The sequence below is a fragment of the Miniopterus schreibersii genome (assembly GCF_964146895.1).
Source record: "Miniopterus schreibersii genome assembly, chromosome: 10".
Classification (NCBI taxonomy): Eukaryota; Metazoa; Chordata; class Mammalia; order Chiroptera; family Miniopteridae; genus Miniopterus; species Miniopterus schreibersii.
Genome location: NC_138110.1, coordinates 80,327,603 through 80,350,736, shown reverse-complemented (window position 1 = coordinate 80,350,736; position 23,134 = coordinate 80,327,603). Strand labels below are relative to the sequence as shown.

At 47.3% G+C, this 23,134-nt stretch overlaps 1 protein-coding gene across 4 annotated transcripts in view; it reads left to right on the top strand.

Annotated features, from left to right (window-relative positions):
* Positions 1 to 23,134, top strand: part of NETO1 (neuropilin and tolloid like 1) — a 76,275-nt gene that overhangs the window by 7,052 nt on the left and 46,089 nt on the right. For 3 of the 4 annotated variants that reach the window (XM_081148304.1, XM_081148305.1, XM_081148307.1), the window contains exon 4: positions 1,225 to 1,473. The exons of the other annotated variant lie outside the window; for it this stretch is intronic. In XM_081148304.1, coding sequence (XP_081004430.1) covers positions 1,225 to 1,473 — 249 coding nt within the window. The remainder of the gene's footprint in view (positions 1 to 1,224; positions 1,474 to 23,134) is intronic. 4 annotated transcript variants of the gene reach the window in all.

The window sequence follows — 23,134 nt, the reverse complement described above, 5'->3', positions numbered from 1 at the left end:
AATGATCACTGAGCACTGATCCTGTGAGGAGAGCTGTGCCAGGACTTAGCTTTCAAGTGTCCAGAGGGGGCAGGTCCATGAACAGGGCCTGGCGGCTGAGAAGCACTCAGAGGACTCAAGTCAACAGCTGTTTACAAACAAAGACAAATGTGAGGCTGTTTGAACACCTGTTCGGGCTGTTCGGGGGTATCCTGGCTGAGTACCAGTCCAGATGCCTGAATCCTGAACTGGGTGGAAGTCACAGGGAAACATACAGGCACCAGCAAGCCCATCCACGTGGAGGTTTCCAGAGCTGTCCTGGAAGTCCGTCCACGATGCCTTAGAGAGCTGTGAAAACATTTATGCAGATTATAAGCTCGTGTACAGTTTACCCAGTGAAGAATTTTTCGAGAAGTCCTCACTGACAAGTACTGTGCTGAGTGCTGGAAAAAGGTGAATAAAGCCTAGTCTTAGTGAATAGGTTTAGAGAGGTTTCTTTTAAGCGAGACTTGCCTGTAGAAACAGGAGTTAACAAATTGGAGTTATTTAGATACTCAAGAAAGTGGGGAAATGCACAGAAGCCTAAATAAGGGAAGATGGTTTGTCTGAGGTGACCTGAGCTTGGGCTGCAGGCAAAGCGAGGCGACCCTGGGCGTGTGGGCCGTAGGACACCCTTCAGGATCCCATATGTTAAGTGTTTTGATCAGTTTTCCGGAACTGTTAGGACGGTTGCTGAGTAAGTTTGAACCGGGGGGTGACATGAAAAGATTTGTGTTCAGAGAAAGATTGCTCTTCACTGCCTTGTACCCACACTTTGATCTTTCCAGAGCCATCTGATTGGGCCTATTGGGACGGTCGCATAACTGTGCTACCCCATTCTCAAGTGGTGTCTGACCTTAAAACTGGGTAGCCCAGAAAATACAGAAAACATGACAGAAACATGCCTCTCTCCTTTCTAAACCCAAGTTAGCAGCCTTTCACAAAAACACTGTGAGTTTTTAGTTCTCTGTTAGACATGGAAATGGTCATTTTACATCAGAATAATATTTTGTAGGATCATTCCTGAGACTTTATATGGGAATAGTATTCCTTGCAAAGCTAAGTGTAGAGCATGCTGGCTTTGTGTTTCCACGTGTCTCATGCTCAGAGTTTGATAGATGTGCAGATGAAATCTGAAGCAGAATCAGAAAAATCAGATTAAAGATGTCAGAAGGGCCTCGTAGATATAATTTTTCTATTTTTCAGCGGCCCCAAGACAGTGCATTGAACTTTACTTTGACGAAAAGTACTCTATTGAACCGTCTTGGGAGTGCAAATTTGATCATATTGAAGTTCGAGATGGACCTTTTGGGTTTTCTCCAATAATTGGACGCTTTTGTGGACAACAGAATCCACCTACAATAAAATCCAGTGGAAGATTTCTATGGATTAAATTTTTTGCTGATGGGGAGCTGGAATCCATGGGATTTTCAGCCCGATACAATTTCACGCCTGGTAAGTAAGCTCCTGTTTCTTCCTTACCTCTTTTCCTTCCTTAGTTTAATATCTTCCCAGTACAGGAACTTTTATAAGACAACTTTATGATTTGTCAAAGAATTTTCCAGTTCTATTTAAAATCAAACCTCTAGCGAATGCTCTCTTTGCATTTCATCAGTTCTGAAGGGGAATAGGTTTTCCTTAAGCCTGCGCGAGAGGTGAAGTCCAGTGACTCCAGGGTCCGAACGGTCATCAGCAACACAGTTAATTGAACGGACCTCCATTAAGATGAAACGTGTCATTTCACAGATCGTCTTTAATAAGGAAGCTAATTATACATTAAATCCCAATCAACTCGAAAAGGCAATCGTAGTATCCCAAAATGTATCCATCAAAATGATCTTTGGAGAATTTGAATAAAAAGCCCGTTGGTTCTGAAAACTATAATTTTTAAAGCAAATGGATCTTAGTATAAAGCTGTGTAATCTCTTTATAGAAATGCAAATCCCTAGCAGTTGGGATGAAAGAAAGACAGAGACCCGGGGCAGCCACGTGTTCATTTGCGGGACCTGGCAGTCATTATCTGTAATTATGCAATTGCACACTCTGTGTCAGTCCGCCCATTAGCTTGCTCCTGTCAAAGAGGGTCTGTGATGTTCACTGGCGCACTTTATGATGAGCTATCACGTAGCACAAGAAAAACTGGTTATCACATTTTAAACTGCAAGAATGTCAGGCTAAAGCGATTTGAGATTTGACCAACAGAAGCCTTTTTTTTTTTTTAATGGAAAAATAAATCAGGTTACATTATCTATATACAATTGCATTTTTTTTTTTTCAGTTTGTACATATTGTTTTACTTAGGTGAGAACAGGCAATAGATGAAATTGGGATATATGTAAAATTTGTTGGAGTTTCTATCCTATGTTACAAAGGTAACCTCAGAGCAGGGCTTGGATGCTCAGTTCAAGTACTAAAACTTTAAAAATAATATAAAGTGAACGATGACTTTCACTATGACAGCATATGTCAAGTAAGTCAGATGTTAACTGTATGAGGCACATTCACCTTAAACAGAAATATTTCTGTAAGAGCACTGGGAGATTGTGGCTTTAATTATGCTTTGCTAATATTGTATTGTTTACAGAAATCATGGATATTTTACATGTGTAGCTCAAAACCTTTTGATGTATTTTTAAAGGTGCAAAGATTTAGATGACTTTCTTAGTGCTAGAGTTGTAAATGGAAATACGTAATTTTCATTAACTGATCATTTGGAGCATAACCAGGGCCTAAAGATAGCTGCACGTGGTATGGTCTAGGCTTTGATCGGTTATATTTTCATCCTGGGATTGGTGATCATGGGATTAAGTCTAGGACTTAAAATCGTGGTTTCGCAAAGGGAGGGTCAGCTAAGAGCTTATCAATGCAAGGGATGCGGCCGACCTTTCTGACTGTCCTGGGGACCTTGTGAAGGGTGCAGCTACTCCGCCTCCCCATGTTGTGACCAGCTAGGTGGGCCCCTGGGTGTTGTTCTTTGCTTCCTGTTACTTTAGAGACACCTCGCTTCACCTAGAGAGGAGGGAACGTAAGGAGATGATTCTATGAAACGAAGGACAAGCTAAGGATTGACGGAGGCCTCGATGTTCACTGCCCCATAGAGAAGTGGACGCTGGACATATGAGGGAAGAGGGGCCATCAGGAGAAGGAGGTTGTAAAGGCCCCATTGCAACCGAAGTCGATAATCTATGGCCCCAGGCCATTGCCTGGTGACACAGTAATCTACAGTTCATTCCAGAAAGAGGCAGTGCGGAGGGGGCCCACTAGTTAATGAAACAGGGAGGGGGCAGCAATGGGCCCTGATGGAGACACGCTCAGGGAAGAGGGAGCCAGGCGGGTTCCCTTTATTCCCGCTTAGCTTTCACCTGGTGGTGGGCTTGAAGTAGGGACTTGGGGAAGCTGAGGGCCGAGATCCTCAAGCCAGCTTCCTGATTTAAGTCGTAAGGCGTTGCTGACATCCCCAGGGCACCCTGGGGGCCTGCACACTGGAGGGGAGGGGGCTGCCTGCTCGGTCACCTGGAGGCCTGGCACCAGCCCGCATGCGAGGCTGGGAACCAGATGCGGCTTCCAGTCCTGCTTCTCCTGTTTCTTGCTTGCTGTAGACTTTGCACCTAATCCTCAACATTCTATGTCACGGTATTTTTATTTGTAAAATCGGGATAATAGGGACCATTTCATAGGATTGTTTGAAGATAGATTGGTTGTTAACCAATGCACATTGATGAATTTATTCACTTCCTGTAAGATCTCAGCTATCGGCAGCTAATATTTTCACTAATTTGACCATGTTCTTTAAAAGCTAAGGAGGCTTGGTATAGATGACTAAGGGAACAAGTGTCCCCTGATATGCAAAACTAATATCTACACGATGTCACTTTTTCTTGCTAGGTTTGTTTAAGGGGGTCTAGGCCTCCATGTGGGGTTATAGTTATTTCTGATGGCAGTCATAAAACATGCCAAAGCAGAAATAGCCATGGGAAGGCCAGGTGGTTTTATTGTTTTTATGAATTTACCACAGCCTGTGATCTGGACCCTAATCTTACAGTCTCATGATGTTGGCACACTGAGGATGCTCCCACCATAGGGATGAATCACATTAACCAAGCTAACGCGGCTGAGTGTACATATATGCAGACGTGCACTTAACCACGTACATAGACATACACACACATATAAACATGCACACATTCTCAGGAGGAATTCTTAGAAGCACGTAGCTCAGGTTTTCTTATGGGCAGACTTACGTGGGTACGCACATGCTAATCAGAAGGTTGATGGTGCCTGTGGGATCCAGTTGAAGCTCGGATGGCACCCTTGTCTGGTAGCATCCAGCCAGGATGCTTGGTTCGTCTCCACAACATGGGTCATTTTTCCACTGTGCTCTGGGTCTCAAACTGCCTGGGTCGGTCCCCCTGCCCAGTCCTCAGCCCCCATATTGCCTGACCAGGACACTAATTTGTGTCAGCTCTTATTGTAAAACTTGTCTCTGTTTCTTAAGATGTTCATAAAGTCAAAGAAAGTCTCTTTGACTTTCTTTTCTTCTCAACTTAAAAAAAATACCCTTTCCTCCCTGGCTCTGGGGTTGCTTCAGTGGGAAGCGGCCAACCTGAGTGCAGGGTAGGAGGGCGGAGCTGGGGGATGTCCCGGGGCTTTTCCTGCCTCTCCCGACTCATTCCCTCGATTCCTCACTTATTCCAGAAAGTGGGGTGATGCTCGGACACTGTGTCATCGCCCAGGCCCACTGTGCGGCGATGAATCAGCCGCGATTGCTGGAGGATGTGAGGCTGAGCGATGACCAGACGTCAGCTGGCAGATCCTGGGCTGTGCAGACTGAAGGGCGGGCGAGGCCCGGGGAGGGTCGGGGCCTGGAGCCCTGCGCCCTGCGCCCGCAGGAGGCTCCCGGACGACCTGCTGGGAAAAGCTCTCTTCCCTGTAAACAGAGTTGTGTTGGGGTGTCTCCTCTCCAGGTCCCCAGAAGACGTGAGTTCAGAATCACTGAGAATGGTAAAAGTCACCTGGTGGAAAATTTGATAACCCCCAGATAATTTAGTAAGAAAACACATAAAACTGCTCGCAGTAATAGAATGGAATTGCCTTCTAATCTTAAGATGACTAAACAAATATTTAAACCAAACTTCTTACATGAAAACGAATGATAAGAAAATATAGGGGACAAAAGTGCTTTAATAATATGAGAATAATATTCACCAGAGTAATAACCACGATTCCTCCGGGCAGGAGCCGTGGGGGAATGGGGAGGATTCCGAGGGACCAGGATTGGGATGCAGTGAACACGGTCACCATCATCAGTAATGCTTTAATTTGAGAAAAGATGCCATATTTTTGTATTACTTGTATAAATAAAATTATTTAGGATTAAAAAACCTAAACAGAAAAAAATACTATAGTAGATCATTTTTAAAGAATTTTTAGAAGGGAAAATACCATTTCTCCATATTATACCATTTTTTTCACTCAAAGAACAACTTTTGAGTAGAAAATAACTTTTCCCTCTAGCCTCTGTGCTTTAATTTTTTTGCCAGTTGAAAATATAAACTACAGAGAAAACATGTGACAGCATCTGTCCCCCCTCCCCCCGCCCAGTGGCGTCACCAGGGGCTTTGTTCAGTATTAAAGAAAAGCATCCAGGCCCCGTCTGGTTTGGCTCAGTGGCCCCGGATGTGTCTCTCTCACATCGATGTTTCTCTCTCTCTCTCTCTCCCTTCCACTCTCTCTAAAAAGCAGTGGAAAAAATATATCCTTGAGTGAGAATTAAAAAAATTAGGCAAGAAAAGCATGCGGGATGTCGCCCGCCCGCGGGGAGAGTAACCCTTTTCCTCTCTTTAGGGTCATGTACCATTTGTTCGCCTTGTTTTCTGCTCCCTAATGGAGGGATTTTCTGCTGGGTTCGGACAGGGCTGGATGTTTATGGAGCCTTCCTCTTTGGATGATACGTTTTCTGAACTAGTTTTATGAGTTATAACAGAGTTATAACACCCTGTAGGAGGAATTTTAATGTAAAGATCATGCCTCGAAGTACCCTGTGGGTGAGGTTGAGTTAGGCCTCGGCATGGAAGTCAGTGGAGGTGTTAAATAAGTTGAATTTCTGACGCTACTTTGTACTTAAATAGCACCTTTCATCTGAGGAGCTCAAAGTGTTTCAGGAACATTCTGCCCAGTTCCCAGTCTCCTCTCAGACTCGGTTCTGATGGACTTCAAAGCAAGGGAAGGACACACTGCAGTGCAGTGATTTAAATGCAGTGATTTACAGCGATTCCTATGCATATGAATCCAATATGTTATTTAGGTAACATGCTGTCATGGATTCGATGTGATTTAAATTATTCCGGCAATACTTTTCTTTATCTAAAATGTAAGTGTGTGTGTGAGTGTTAACCGTGGTGAAAGTCCCTAAATTTTCTTGTCTGGATCATCAGAGTTTTGATAAATGCTCCGGCAAAAAAGAAAGAAAGTATGCACACATCTATATTTCAACAACCGAAGCTTCATCTAGATTTTGCATTAAAGATGAAAGAATAGAAGGTTTGAGAGGCTACAGTTAAAAGAAGGACTTTATTTGGCTACTTTGCTTTTCACATAGAAATACAATATGGAAGAAGGTTGGGTCAGATAGTCCTTCTATTATATTTACACTATAGACGCAAAATATTTTCATTTCAGCCCCGGCAAAAGCTGACAAAAGGAAAATTTATGGGGGAAAGTCACATGTCTTCTTGAGGCAAATGTTCCAAGAAATGAAGTTAAAAACTTGAGAGTCACAGAGGGACGAATTTATCAACGTCCAGTCGGTACCGCGGGAGGGCGATCTCATCGATCCCTCGCCCTCGTGCCCCAGCCGGTGCCGTGGCTGGTCGGGTGCGTCCAATAGAGGCTCAGGGAGGAGAGGGGGTGCTGCGGGGCTAGGTGGGTGTCCAGGGGGGACGCTGAGAGTGGGAGAGAAGAACTCCAGGATTAGCTCCCATCTGTGCAGAGAATACTGAAGACAGTAGCGAAGGGGAAGGGAGGTTCTGAAGTTTCCTGCACGGAGAGGATGTCCTCCTCGTGGTGGTGCGTCCCGCCGAGGTGCACGAATGGTGTTGGGGTGCGTCCCTGCTTGTTTAGCGGTGAATCGCAGGCCTGCCCTTTTCTGCATGGTGCGCCTGGGACCGGCCGCAGAGTCTCGGGTGTATTCCCGTGTAGATGTGTATCTTTTTTAGAGTTGAGAGGGACCTTGGAGTTCGTCTCCGTCCACCTTGTCATTGTAACCTAAAGAAGCTGCGGGTCTGGAGAGGGGGAACCCTGGAGAGGCTGCGCTGTGCCCGGGCGTAGTTACGTAACCGCTGCGCCCGTGCGCCTTCCGTCGAGGGTGGAGAGTGCACCTTTAATCACATCGCGTATTGCAGGCACTGTCCGGGCAGTTATAGTAAGAAATTTAATTAAGTGATGATACCGTGTCACCTACATTCCACCGTTCACTGGGGCATGGATTTAAAAAGCCGCCCCTCCCATGGCGTCTGAAATGTCGCTCAGTCCACGGCGGCCAATGTCCCCTCCGCCGCCGATAGGAAATTCTGCCTTTGCAGCCACCTGAGCCTCGTGAGGTCTCTGGCTCACTGCCTGCGCTTCTCAAGTTTCTGCCACTACGACACGGTCAGCTGTGCGTCATGGTCTTGTCACGTGAAGCTTGCGGCTCACATGTTAAACACTCAAGGGAAATGATCGTTTCTTCCTCCCAGACCCCCCACAGTCTCTGACTTTTTCTTGGGATGCCAGTTGCTTCCAGTCCCCAATAGTATCCCTCTCTCTGGGCTGCACTAAGGACCCTCAGATGAGAGGGAGAGAAGGGCTGATCCTGTTCGCATTCAGAACCCCTGCAGCAGACCGTGCTCCTGTCTACACCTGGAACTGGGTCCTGTTTGCTAATTTGCACAAAGGTGTCTTATGGACCAGCCGAGGCCATGCCTCAGTCACTCATAATCACATCACCTCTGCACCCAGTTGCACAGTAGTCCCAACATCACAGGACCAGAACCCACCCTTCACTTGAATTGTCCAGAGGAGAAATTATATCATTTGAGCAAGGGGAACGCTCAAGAAACAAAACAGAGAAATAATGCGTATGTTCTATCTCCATTTTTCATTCCCTTTCTTCCCCCCTGGGTTTCTATAGTTACTAGGCTTCTTGATCAACCTTCTCTTAGAAAACTCTAACATTTAACTTATTGTATATTCAAGAAGTATGCTTTTCAAATTGTAAACATCCTATATATTTTGCCTAAGAAAATATTATCTAGACTTTTCATTTTTAAAACATTTCCTTTCAAAACAATTTACAGATAATTTGAGGTTTATTGTTACTTTATTTAAGTGCAAAATAAATCAAGGAATTGTCAGGAAAACTACTCGCACAGCTATTTCCTTGGCTGAGATCGTTTTCCCGCCTTGGAGTCGGAATGCCGCTATAGCTATGCAAGTATAGTTCACGTAACTCTTCGTTAAGTGAATGCACAGAATAACTTAGTATTTGCTGTTTCCATTTATTCAACCAATATTTATTGATCCACTAGGCTAACACTGTAGAAATACAGTATGTAAAATAACTTACCTTCCTGCAGTGGCTTCATAGACTATAAGAAAAGAGAAACTAGGTGTACTGGACATTAAAAATAAGTCTGTGACCTAAGTCCTGGAATTTGGATATATTAGGTTACATAGCAATGGGAAGTCAAGATAGTAGGTTGGGTGAAGGATGCCAGTCTGCTGACTTTAACCCAGGGTGATTAATTTGGATTATCTGGGAGGGCCCAGTATAACTGCCAAAGTCCTTCAGTGTGTAAAAGGGAAGCAGAAAGTCAATGTTAGAGTATGTGATGTAAGAAAGACTCTGATGGCTATTCCTAGCTTTGAAGGTGGAGGAAGGGCCCACGAGCCAAGGAATGTGGGGAACCTGTAGACACTTGAAAAGGAAATGAGTGGAGTCTCGTCTAGAGCCTCCAGAGAGGAGCACAGTCTCACCAACACACAGATTTTAACCAGGCGAGACCCACGTTAGACGTCTGACATCCAGAACTATAAGATAAAATAGCATTGTTTAAAGCCACTAAGTCCGTAGTAATTTGTTACAGCAGCAATAGCAGACAAATACAGATTTTGGTGCCTGGAAGTAGGATTTTCCATCTGGATTTTAAAATGTCTTGACTGGTAGGTTTATTTTTTCTTTTTCTTTCTTCCCTTTTTGGACAGAAATGTCTATAAACGTCATCCTGTGCTTGCCCATCACTGTGTTTTGGGAGCAGCTAAGATGTTTCTTGAGTTAGGTTCACAGATGGAGAGAACTTGTGCTTCAGGGTGGATTATACCCAGGGCCTCATCTGTGCCTGATTTGGATGCTGTACACGTTGAGATATGGGACTGTTTAGTTGATGCTGTAATGGGTTGAGACTTTTGGGTGCCTGGAATGGAGTGAATGTATTTTACTTGGGAGGGGGTGGCTTGAATCTCTGTGGGCCTCAGGTTGACCTGTGGGAGGAAGAGTAATGGCTTATGCACGTGTCTCCACCTGAAAGTGTGGAACCTGAGAGTAGGTTGTGTTACATAGCACAGGAAAGTGAAGGCTGTGGGTTGAATTAAGATTGCTGATCGGCTGACCCTCAGATGCAGGGTGGGTGATCTGGGTGGGCTCAGGGGTATCACGAGGCTCTTTTAATGTGGAAGACAGAGGCGGAGGAGTCAGCGTCAGAGTGGTGCACCATGAGAAAGACTCAACTGGTCGCTGTTGCCCTTGAAGATGGCAAGGGCCCAGGAGCCAAGGAACGTGGGCGGCCTCTAGAAGCTGGAAAAGCCAAGAGGTGGATTCTCTCCTAGAGCCTCCAGAAAAGGAACACAACCCTAAGAAACTTCGATTTTAACTCAGACCCGTTTCAGACTTGACACCCAGAACTTAAAACGCCTGTGTTCCAAATGCAGGTTACCCAGCCCGCTTAGCTGGGCTTTCCTACACATACGTTGATCCCCTATATCTACGTGTGTATATATATAAAGTTCGGTGTTATGTGAATGCTATCTTCATGCATAAGCATGTCCACAACCACAGCAAAATAACAACTTGCAACTCTTTCCAAAGATGTGCGCGGGGTGGTGGTATTTTTGTTTGTGGCAATAACAGCTATTTGCAGAACCTGGCACCCTTTACGCCTCTGCCTCTTCACGGCATATTTGCCCGAAGCCTCTGCTTCCAGAGAGCTCTGCTGTGTGTTCTTGCTCGGTTGGCTGGCTTCCCACCTTTCCCCAGCTCTGCTGACTTGCTTGAAATTCTGCTTCAGTACATCCTGATGGCATTTTCCCTCCCCGCCTCCTCCAGACACCTCGCTTCGACTAGACGGCCACGGCAATCAGAGTGATTTTAATGTAACAGGACTCTCCAAGATCAGCAGGGCAGTTACCCACAAAAGACTTAAACGCGACTTGTTTCAGCGGGAGAATACATTAGTCATAAATATGTCACTTCTGTTTTGTTCCCTATCGATCATAACGCGAGTCAGAGGACTTCTATTCCCCGGGAAACTTTTCTTCTGAAATTTGCACTTCAAAGCCCCAAGGAGTCTAAGCGATTCAGAGAGAAATCAATGCTACCTTAAAACATCCCGGACTCTATTATGCTGGCTGGTGCCATCGGAAAGGAAAGCGGATTTCCTTTAGGACACTTGGTGGCAAACAGGAGAGGGCTTGCGGAGTGGCCAGTGCTGGGCTGAGAGCGGGAGAGGGTTGTCATGGTGATGCCAGGTGAAGTCTGGACCCGAGGTTCCCACGGGCGGAAATGAATCAGCCTGGCGGAGACCTGCTGGTGGAGAGAATTGGTTAACTGGTAAGGACATTACTTGTAGCGTTTTTTTTGCGGGTGCCTATTACCTTCTTTCAATAATAATCTTGTTTGTTGAATTTATTGGGGTGACATTGGTTAATAAAATTACATAGGTTTCAGGGGTACAACTCTATAGTATATCGTCTGTATATTGTAGTGTGTGTTCACCACCCCAAGTCATTTCTTTCCAGCACCATTTATCCCTCATTTGCCCTCTCCTACCTCATTTTGAAATAATATCTGCATCTCAATTCTAAATTTTAAAGAATGATCATTTAAAAACGTCTACAACCGTGTTTATTTTTCTTTAACGGTTTACCCATTGTATCATTCCCATTCTGTCCATCCTGTGTGTTGTCCTCTTGGATTCTCGCCGGCCTTGCCTTCCCACTCCTTCCGCTCACCTGGGCTGTGGGCCTCATGCCTTGGTCACTCCCGGGCAGGGTGCTTCTCACCACCGGACACTCGCCGCCTCTCCAGGCTGCGGAGTCCCAGGCTCCACCTCGAACCTGTTGACGCTGCCGGCCGCTTTTTGTGTTTGTTATGCTCCCTCGTTTGCTAGGGGAAAAATCCCGACCCCATTTCCTTCTGAACTGTTTACGAGCCTTTAACGTAGGAGAAAAGTAGCAATTATATGCATAAATAGGGTATTGAATTTCCTGCGTATAGACTGTCCATGCTGGCCTTTAGTTCGCTGTCCTGAACTTTTCATGTCCAGCCTGAATCGGATAGATTTTTTCTTCTAAGAACAACTCATATGCTCTGTTCTGGATCTTAGAGTCACCCACCGTAAAGCCCAGCTCCCTGTTAATCGGGGTGGAGCAGCGCTGGGAAAGGGAGTCGGCGTGGCCCTCTGTCCGCGGGCGAGGTATTTCTGTACGCCCGTGGGGCACCCATGTTCTTCAGTGGTTTCAAGTTATTTTAAGTGGCACCTGTACCGCTTCATCAGAGAAACAAATCCCTGATCATTCAAGGCCATAGTTTATAATACACATTCAACTAAAAGGAGGTCATTCGAGGCCTTTCCTTTAAGACAGGCTGGAAGACACTCCGTTCCTTTCAGAGCATGTTGGCGACAGGCCCGACCATCGCCCTGGTCTACTTGTAGAGGTCTTTGGTTTTTGTTTGTCTCAGCATAAACCCATCTTTCCCGTGCGTCCACAGTTTTTCCGCAGTTTCATACGGGTGTGTGTGTGTGTGTGTGTGTATAAAACTGCGTAGTTTTGTGAAACATGGTGAATCATGGGCCATAGGGCCAGATTGTCTAAATTCAAATTCTGGCTTTGAAATGTCCTTATTAGATGACTTTTGGTAGCAGAGATTTGCTTAACCTCTTAGAGTTTCAGTTTCCTCATGAGACCAGCACTGGACACACATTTGTTATGACTTTTCCTACCTGAAGACACAGTCAAACTGCTGACGTTACCTCCCCCATGACGCGATATTCCCTGAGATCAGGTCTAGGTCTTTGACCCTTTTGTCCAGAGCTTCATTCAACACCCGTCGAAGGTATTTGACCCATAGTCGTTCCAGGCTCTACGCTGTGGGCTGAGACATGAAAATAATTGAGATGCAGAATCTGTGCTGGCGGAGCTTCCTGTGTATTTGACACGTGCTTTCCACAGTCTCATAATGAGGTACTCATCTCATTAAAAACAAGGAATTATTGAGCTCTCAGTACATGCCAGGCATTCTTCTCAGCACTTTGCAAGCATTATCTAATTTGATGTTGCAGCTCGCCCATGAGTTATATCATTGCCAATCTTGTTTTGGATTTTCAAAAAATAGACTTAAACTGTTGAAATACTGTGCTCAAGGTCATCTCCTTAGCAAAGCTGAGCTTTGCACACAGGAAGTATATATATTTAGGTATTAGGTTCCACTGTCAACAAGTAATTACCTATTTGATTGAGGGCTTTTTTTACCCATTGTGATTTTATCGTTGAGCGTTGAGATGTTTTCAGTGATCCCAGAATTTAATGCTGTAGTATCTTTCATACAATGCAATATTTGTCTCTATATCGTAATTAAGCAAAACATTTCCTCTGGATTTTTAAGATTTTAATTGTAATCTTTTACTTTCATGATTGGCATCATCATCATCATTAGTAATCAATAATGATGATAATATCATTGCTTATATATCTTATGAATCAATGTAAATCTATAAAATGACAGTCATTGTTTTCAAGTCCATTATAATATGCATTTGTCATAGAAAAATGATTCTTTCACTTAATCTATATGTTGTCCACCAGTTAAAAAAGTGAATGGCAATTTCAAATGCTGGAATAATAGTGGGCTTCAGCATCTTCATTTTAATATGTCCCCCCACAGGCACTACTTTATGTTTTTGTGGACTTCTAAAAAAATTAATTTCAAAACAATTTCACACTTAGAGCAAATTTACAAGTACAATGAAAATCTCTCCCCTCCCACCTCCCAAAACTGCTGCATACATTGTATTTAATCATTTCACAGAGCAGAAAAAATAGCATCAATCAGCTTTACCTTCTCAGTAAATTTCAAAGAGCTCAGTGTCTTTTCTCTTAACCACATGTTCTTGACCTTGAATGTCAAGGTGTACAGCCCCTCAGGTGTGGTGACAGGTGAGAGGGCCACGGGACACTGTGAAGCAGCCAGCTGAGGCTCAGCCTTTAGGTTTGGGCTCAGGGTTTAGGTTTCCTGCGCGGAAAGCACAGATTGGGAAGCGAGGCGAGCCTGTCTTTAAGCTGCATTTTTAGGACACTGTCCAGCTATTAATTAAAACAGAACCTTTTACCTTCCTGAGTGCTAGACTCCTGGCCTGCCAAGTGCTCGCTGTATTAGCTGTTCGGTCCAGTTTTGCAAGGATGAAGGAAGATGCTATGTGTGTACCTGTCCCTTAGGGTCCTTCATGGCATCTTCTCTCACTTTGGGCCCTGTAAAGACTGAGCTTAGAACCCACCACACCACACACACCAATACAGGGGCAACGTCATTGATCAAATGCAGACCCACTGAAGGTTTCTTGAGACGGGTTAGGTAATTATTTCAAATTTCAAAAAGCAAATTTCCAACATATTTTATTGAAATATTTGCTATCCCTCCAAATATTGTGTTCCTCTCCCTTACCTCAAACTCTTCTTGGTCCTCCTATAAGCCCAGCTTCAGCCCCTGCCTCCCAAACCCTCCTCTCCATCCCCTCAATGACCAGCTAGAGAAGCTGTCACCAAAATAGAAGCTTGCCAACAGTTACATGACAAAGGACAGTTGTTCCCCAAATTTATGGTGTGAGGAAGGGGCTCTATCCTATGGAAAATGCTTGGTTCAGAGCCCGGGACTCTGTGGTTAGTGGGCTTTCCCAGGTTGGCCACCTTGCATCTGCTCTGCCTAGTGTCCACTGAGCTCATCTGTACTATACATTTGTGATCCTGTCTGGTGTCAATCATTCGACCTTGAATCCCCAAAGCAAACACTGACCTCACCGGGAAGATTACCTTCCTTTACACTTAATTAGCCGCAGTCTTGTATCTGCGTTATTGGTTTAATGCCAGAGCATGATTTTTAAGTTTTCTTTTTTTTCCTTTCCCCTTTCCCTCTGAATGTGCTGTTGGAACAAACTCAATCTTCTTATTGGGTTATATAATATATATTTGTGGAAAATTTCTGTAGGCCATTAACAGACTTTCTGAGGTCTTTATAAACCATTCTCAGTAACCCCCCCCCCCCCCCCCCGTTCCTCAGATCATTGGAAGATTGATCCCTGAAATGCGAAATGCTTGACTGGCACCCAAGGCTTTGTGTGTCAGGGTGTTTGTGTACCTTTGATTAGCACACCGATCATATGTGTGATGGCTTCTGAGTCTGGGTCAGATAACCGCCTCCCTGTAGCCATTGGATGTTGTTAGACCGAGGATGCGTAGGTGGGAGCCGAAGGCAGAGTAGTGTAGGCAGACGTGGAGGGGGGCGTGCGCCCATTAATGCCCTCTGCTTGCTCCTGCCCACCCGTCTGTCAACCACGCTTCCCGCCTCCACCTCCAGGACGCACCTGAGAACCCCTTCGTGCAGATGTTTGCTCTGAGCCAGCGTCTTGGCTGGAGAACGGTCCTACAGACCAACCTACTGAGGAGGAATTTTAGCTGATGAGGAATCTAATTCTGCCCAGGTAGGGCCATCTGCATTTTTAATGATGACTCTCAAGAACCAAAAAGCTTGCTGGCCTCAACAGAGTAAGCTATGGAGGTTATACTTCTAGGCCCTGGAGTGAACTATGGGGAGACATAGACTTGGACATGAGAGCTTTGCAAAATCCCTTCCTCGTAGGCTCCACGCCTTTATCAACCCGATGTTCTTGGAGCACCTGCTATGTGTTAGGCACTGGAAACACCAGAGCAGAGGCTGGCTGTCCTCCAGGAGTAGGAGACAGACAAATATGACCGCCACGGTAAATGCAAAGAGCTGTGGCTGAATTAAAAACAACTTAGTAAGAACTTTCTTAATTAAGCTGGAATGTTGGAGCCTCAGAAAAAGCCTTTTCCCCCTTTTCTATTCCTTGGATGTGAACATCTTTCTAGCTACACGCTCTCTGTATACCTGAGGGAGAGTCTGTCCTGTCTTGTGACAAGAAATAAAAGCAGGCATTTCACAGGCATCTGAGGTTTTCTGCTACAATGGAAGTTCTCTCACCTTCGAGGCTCTTCCAGAACAGCCAGGTCCGACGGGCCCTGAATTCAGAACTGGCCGTGTGACCTTGGGCCAGTCCGTCACCCGGTTAGGGCTCCGCTCGGACTGCACAGAGCTTGACGTCATCCAAGGGTAATGTTGTAGCATCACCCACTGTTCCATTCAAACAGAAAGTCCATAAGGACACAGGTCGCTTGGTTTTTTAACAGAATTGAATTGTCCCTGCTCCCTGGTTTTATGGGAGAGTGGTTGGAACTTTGGAGCACGTCTTAGTCTGCTCTGGCTGTAGCACAGACAAGCCAGCGCAGGCTGTGGCTCCGGACAGCAGGGATTCGGATCTCAGTTCTGGAGGAGGAGGGGTCCAAGGTCAAGGTGCTGGCAGACTTGGTGTCAGGTGAGGGTCATCTTCCTGGATCACAGATGTGTCTCCTCACTGCGCCCTCACAAGGTGGTAGGGAAGGCAGCACTCTGGGGCTTCCTTTATTATTTAAAAAATTTTGTTTTTGTTTATCTTCACCCAAGGGTATTTTTGTCACTGATTTTTATAGAGAGTGGGAGATTTTTGAGGAGAGAGAGAGAAACATCGATGCGAGAGAGACCCATCGATTGGTTGCCTCCTGCACACGCCTCAACCAGGGCTGGGGATCGAGCCTGCAACCCAGGTACATGCCTTTGACCAGGAATCAGACCCTGGACCCTTTGGTGGATGGGCCGATGCTCTAACTGCTGAGCAGCACCAGCCCTGGCTGGGGCCTCCTTTATAAGGGCACTGGATCCACTCATGAAGACTCTCCCCTCAGGATCGAGTCGCATCCCAAAGGCTGCACCTCCAAATGCCATTATCTTGGGCATTCGGTTGTCGGCTTAGGAATTTTGAGGGGACACAGACATCCTGTCGATGGCAGAGCCAAGCGCCTTGTCTGCACGATGTGACTAATTCCTGGAGGAGCTGATAACCCCACCCGCTTTTTCTAACTCAATTCTCAGGCTTTCTTTTTATTCCAATCGGGAGGGGACAGATTCAGGATCTTCACCTCCGTGTACTGGGCAGAACTTTCCCTGGATTTTCGGTTCTTAACATAGCTCTGCAATAAAAAAATGGTCGTTTTCTTTTATTTACTCTGTTTTGACGTTAGAATAATGGAAGTTTGAATTTTCTGAAGGTCACACGGTCATCCATGCTTTGCGGAAACCTAGGAAAGCCACGTTAAGCAACATCGACATAGGTCCTTCATGCTTCATTGCCTTCAACCCCCACAACACCCTAAAAACTGAAGCGTGACTGTGATTATAACAGGATGTAATTTTGCCTATTAATGGAAATCTAGTGGGGGGAAAAAGCCACAGTTGAGTAGAACGGGTGAAAGTAATCCCACATTCTAAGGACAGCAGTTGGCTATATCGGTATTGAACTTAAGGGATTAAGCCTGAGCTTCACATTCCACCCTGATCTTCCCAATGGTCATAATGAGAAGTCGCTCAGAAATTGAAAAGCTCCAGGACCCTCTGAAGCTCCCGTTCAAGGACAGGGAAAGGAAATTCTCCATCAGCCAAAGCCTGCGTCTGGAAGGAGAGTAAGATTGTTCCTGTTTGAAACCTGTAGAGATAAGCCTGGTGAGCCGTTTAGGTGTAAAACTGTTTTCTCTATTAAAAAGAAAGTAGGAGCTTGGAAAAGTGAAAAGTGTACCCAAGGTCACCCAGTGTGCAAATTACAGCAGAAAAATTAAAATCCTGAGTGGTCTGACCCTAAACTCCTGCTCTGGCCTCCTCTGCAGTACTTACTATGAAAATTAAAATGATAAATTTAGTCATAGCTATCTTCATGAGGCAGAGCGGCACTTTGACTCAGTTTTCACTTTGCTGCCTAATGCAAGGATCCTTTATCCGAACTCAGCCACTTGCTTCTTTCTCTTTCATCCTACTGAACCTTCTCTGGACACCCAGTCCTGGAGTCGGAGCCACCCGCGAGGGCTCTCCCAGACGTGCTCTAGACCGTATGTGTACGATGCCCACCTTCAGCTCACCGGCCCCACACCCAGATGAGCGCCGCGCACTGAAATTTTCCCCAGGCCCACGTCCTTCCCTGCGTTCCCTTTGTTACTGACCAGCAGCCCCGTGGTTCACCCAGAAACCCGAGTCCGCCTCGTGCATTTGATTTTCTCTCTCTCGTCCCTGCGTCTCCGTCGCTCACTAAGTCATCGGGAACCTCCGTCCTTAGCATCTCCCCCGTCCCGCTCCTTGTCTCCAAACCTGCCCCTATCACGCTGGTTCTGGCCTCGGCGTGTCCCACCCGGCCAAGTGTAATCGCCCGTCTCCTCAGTCAGACGCATGCTCCCCATTCATCTGACCCCTCGTAGCCGGTATGGGAACAAAATCCATGATGCGCCTTCCCCATTCGGAAGCGCTCAGCAGCCAGTGTGCCGCTGGCTGGCAGGGCCGTTGGGGCCGTGCCCGCCTCGCTCCTGCTGTGTGTCCCGCCGCCCTCCTCCCCGCTCCTAGAGGCAGAAGCCTCCGCGCACCAAAGCCACCTGCACCGACAGTGCTCTGGGCTGCGGCACGTTGCTCCGCCCGAGCGTCGCCCTCGGACTCGCCGACTTACGCTCCTGCTAACCAGGTAAGCGCTGCACCTTCGCTCTGAGGCCCTGCTGTGCTGGGCACTGGGGCCAGGGAGCGTCCAGACACATGTGCTCACTGTTAAGGACCATAATGTCTGGTTACAGGTACGAAATAACCCGTCTGAAACGATTCCTCGGGCGACGAGCGAGCGGGATAAAGGAGGAGAGAGTGTTATGAAGGCGTGTGACACGCACACCCACCCCACCCAGTTCAGGGGTGACTTCCCTGAGCGGTCAGCTCTGCAGAAGGAGGGTGGGGCGTGGGCTGGCCCCGCGCAAGGAGCATCCTAGACGGGGAAGGAGCCCGGGCAGGGTGCGGGGGTGCAGGGGTGGGAGAGTGGGCTGGCCGCGTGGCAAGGAGTGTCCTAGACGGGGAAGGAGCCCAGGCAGGGGTGCGGGGGTGGGAGCGTGGGCTGGCCTCGCACAAGGAGCATCCTAGACGGGGAAGCGGCCTGGGCAGGGGTGCAGGGGTGCAGGGGTGGGAGCGTGGGCTGGCCGCCAGGCAAGGAGCATCCTAGACGGGGAAGGAGCCCGGGCACGGGTGCAGGGGGGCAGGGGTGGGAGCATGGGCTGGCCTCACACAAGGAGCATCCTAGACGGGGAAGCGGCCCGGGCGGGGGTGCAGGGGGGCAGGGGTGGGAGCATGGGCTGGCCTCACACAAGGAGCATCCTAGACGGGGAAGGAGCCCGGGCACGGGTGCAGGGGGGCAGGGGTGGGAGCATGGGCTGGCCTCGCGCAAGGAGCATCCTAGACAGGGAAGCGGCCTGGGCAGGGGTGCAGGGGTGGGAGCCTGGGCTGGCCGCCAGGCAAGGAGCATCCTAGACGGGGAAGCGGCCCGGGCGGGGGTGCAGGGGGGCAGGGGTGGAGCATGGGCTGGCCTCGCGCAAGGAGCATCCTAGACGGGGAAGCGGCCCGGGCGGGGGTGCAGGGGGGCAGGGGTGGGAGCATGGGCTGGCCTCACACAAGGAGCATCCTAGACGGGGAAGGAGCCCGGGCACGGGTGCAGGGGGGCAGGGGTGGAGCATGGGCTGGCCTCGCGCAAGGAGCATCCTAGACAGGGAAGCGGCCTGGGCAGGGGTGCAGGGGTGGGAGCCTGGGCTGGCCGCCAGGCAAGGAGCATCCTAGACGGGGAAGCGGCCCGGGCAGGGGTGCGGGGGTGCAGGCATCAAGCAGCCTCAGAACACCCTGGGGACCCAGGCGCGGGAGGCGAGGGGCAGACCCAGACCATGCGCGGCTTTGTATGAAGTCAGCAATTTACATCTAAATCTTCACAGCATGGAAAACGGTTGAAAGTTTAGAAATACGGGAGGATCATGATTTTGTCCGATATTTACAACAATCATTCTGGCTCCCGGGTCTACTTGATAGACTATTTATTTATTTACTTGTTTATTGTCTTACTGAGATGTGTAACGTTGTGTGAGTTCGAGGTGTGCGACGTGTTAGTTTAATGCACACATATCGAGCAGCAGTTACCACGGTAACGTCATCTGACCCCCTCACCCTCACATCTGCTGTTTCTTCATTTCTAAGCACTGCCGCAGGTCATCGCTCCTTTTCCACCTTCCGTCTTCTCAAGGCCAAGAAGGACCTTCCCCTCTGACGCTGCCCCGGTTGAGTGTGCGCCTTGGTGCCTTTTCTCGCTGTACTATAATTATCTGTTTACGTAGCGTTTTTCCCCCTAAGCGGTGAGATTCAAACGGAAGTAACTGTGAGTCACATTTGTCTTCCAAACGCGAGCCACGTGTCCACATTTGGAAGCAACTGCTTCAGGGGTCCCCTCCTTTCACCCATTTATTTCCCTACCTACCGCTGTTTTCACTTGTACGTCCCATTTCCTCCTCAAGTTCAACAGTATCAGTATTTCCTTCCCATAAAATCATGTTTTCCTTCTGTGTTTCGTGTTTGGGGTCTTGCACTACCAACCCCAGCCCCCCGAGCGATAGACTGAAATTACCCACCATTCTTTCTCACTTGACGCCCCACATCCTTCAGAAACGCTTTCAATGATTTCTTCAATCCCTGCCCTAAGTTTCTACCTCAGCGCTAACTTCAGGCCCCTCCTAATTTCTTACCTGAGTTAACAGAACAGGTTTTTAACTTGTGCTCCTGCTTCAGAATTGCTCCTCCTGTAATTGCCAGCTGTCTACTAGAGCGCGCTTCCCAGACCCACGCCTGACCCTGACGCTGGCCTGGTCAGACTCCTTGACCGGTGGCGCTTTGCTTCCAGAATAAAATCTAAGATCTCCAGCAGGACAGACAGCGTTTGGGGACCTCCCTTCTCCAGGCTCATTTCTGGATCCTCCAGTTCCCAGCGCTTGGATCTCAAGCATCTTGACTCACGTGAACAACACCCAGTCCAGTGTCTGTGCCGCTGAAAAAGGTGTTTGCTCCATCTAGAAAGTTCTTCCACTTGGCAAATTCCAACTGCTAGCTTAAAACTCTCAGATGCAGGCACCGTCCTCGGTGAGGCACTTCTCGTGCTTGTCCCCACCCCAGCGTTCATCGTTCGTGACCTTTCTATTGTAACGTTAGCGGTGACTTCACCCCCACCCAGCGTACTGTGGGGCCTTCAGCCCAGAAATGATGCCTTATGTTTTTATCACCAGTGCGTGGGAATTACCATATATGTATCATGTTTTTGCCCAAACAGTGTACCAGTAAAAAAACAAGAGAGTATTTTATTTCTCCAATCAGTGAGGAAGTTGGAGATGATTCCAGGCCCAACCGTAAATACATAATTAATGAATTTCAAAGCATCAATTTCCTCTAGCCCCAACTTCATTATGATCTGAGCAGCAATGTTATGAAATTGAAAACGAAATTATTTTCATTGCTTCTATATTACTCTGAAAGAAATGGATGTTCAGAATGGTTGATCAACGTGTTAAAATAGCATGAAACTTAAAAATAGGATTGGAGCGTGGGCTCAAGTACTTTCCTCTGTGTTATATTGTGTAGCGAAGACTGTATTTATGTGGACATGGTTAGTATTAAGTGCTAAAAATTTGGTATAAAGGTACACATTTTCAGATCCTTTTAGCTGGTTTTCTAAAGACTTCGCTACAGCAAAATATAACCTGTAGTTCAGAGGGACGTTTCTGACCTCGGAGAGTTGGGTCGTGATCCTGCTCCCTCCCTTTATCTTCATGTGACTCTTGGTGATCTTCAGAGCTCTCTCCTGTGAGGCAGGGACAATAGTCTCAAACTCGTTGGGTTACTGTGACCATTTAAAAGGAAAATGTCGCCCGGCTGGGCCTGGCTCAGCGGTTGAGCGGCAACCTAGGATCCAGGAAATCGAGGTTCGATTCCCAGTCAGGGCACATGCCCGGGTTGTGGCCTGATCCCCAGTAGGGGGCGTGCAGGAGGCAGCTGATCAATGACTCTCTCTCATTGATGTTTCTCTCTCTCTCCCTCTCCCTTCCTCTCTCTGAAGTCAATAAAGACATATATAAAAAAAGTAGAATGAAATAGTACCACTTGCTGGTGAAAATATAGCAATAGTGGGAACAGCTTTTTATAACACTACCATGTAAAAGTAAAAATGTGTATGTAAACACCAAAACTATAAAATTTCAAATAGAAAATTGAATTATAATAAACTGTACGTTAGCCTGCGCACCACTGACAGCCTGTACCAGCGAGCGCAGCCAGCAGACACACCGGGCCCGTCGGGTCACATCCCAGCCCCTTAGGGATGCTGAGGAGCCAGGAGATGTTGAGCAGCAAGACTTAGAGACGTTAGCTGCCTGCTGCTACCTAGGAGCTCAAGAGGCAGTTGTAAGATCTGCTGATTGCAGTGTGTGGGTTAATAAAAGCCCAGAGAGGACCGCTTGGCTATTGCTTCATTCGTTTGCACTGTGAGTTAGAAGTGGCCCTTTCTGAAGAATGAGTGTAAGTGAATAAAACCTGAAGCATTTATATTGTCCTGAAAGAAATTTCGTCTCTATGACAGTGACACACACTCCTAATTTCTTTTTTTTAAAAACACTTAAAAAAATCTTTATTGATTTCAGAGAGAGGAAGGGAAAGGGAGAGAGAGAGACAGAAACATCAGTGATGAGAGAGTCATTGATCGATCGGCTGCCTCCTGCACGCCCCATGCTGGGGACCAAGCCCGCAACCCGGGCATGTGCCCTGACCGGGAATCGAACCCCGATCGCCTGGATCCTAGGTCGATGCTCAGCCGCTGAGCCACGCTGGCGAGGCTCAAATTCCTAATTTCGAACCTGAGACTTCTTAACAATTGAAAACAACAATGTTCTTCCTAGAAATATTTTGAGTCACCCAGATATTTCAAGGATACTGTGAAATGGTTTTAAAAATAAAGTGTAGGGCTACATTTTCATTTAATTTTCTGAAAATGACGAACTATTTGAACATTGCATCCAAATTTAAGAACAAGCACATGGCACAGCCAGCGGGGATTTTAAAGGGGATACCTAGTCCCTCAGTCAGCTACTCACTTGTTTACGAGCTAGGCCCTCAAGGTAACAAGTGAATGAAAGTCAGGTCCTGCTCCCGGCCACCTGCGGAGACGGAAGTGGGCCATGAACCTGAGCAGCTGGGGCCTGTAAGTGCGGGAGCATCTTTCCCGAACCTCGTCTGTAAAACGAACACTGACTGAGGGGAAAGAGGGTAGTGGTGGAACCTGAGGGGCCGTGCAGAGTCCTGGGGGGACTTTTGATGTTGGTATTTTGTCCCCTCTTTGTGTAAGACTTGGCTCCACGAGGCACCTGCCCTAAGGCTGGTTTTCTTGCGCCTTGTTTCTACCTGGGGGAAATCCTCCTCCTCCCCACCCATCCTGACGTCTGTCCCTGGCAGATTCTTCTTTATCATATCTGCCCGTGGAGAAATATAAGCATTTTTGACATTATTGTTTCCTGCTTCTTGCTTGGGATCCTCGTGTAGAGGTCCCCAGTCCCTTCCAGCGCCTAATAACCGGGAGGGGATGGTGGCTTTCTGCAGACGCAGGTG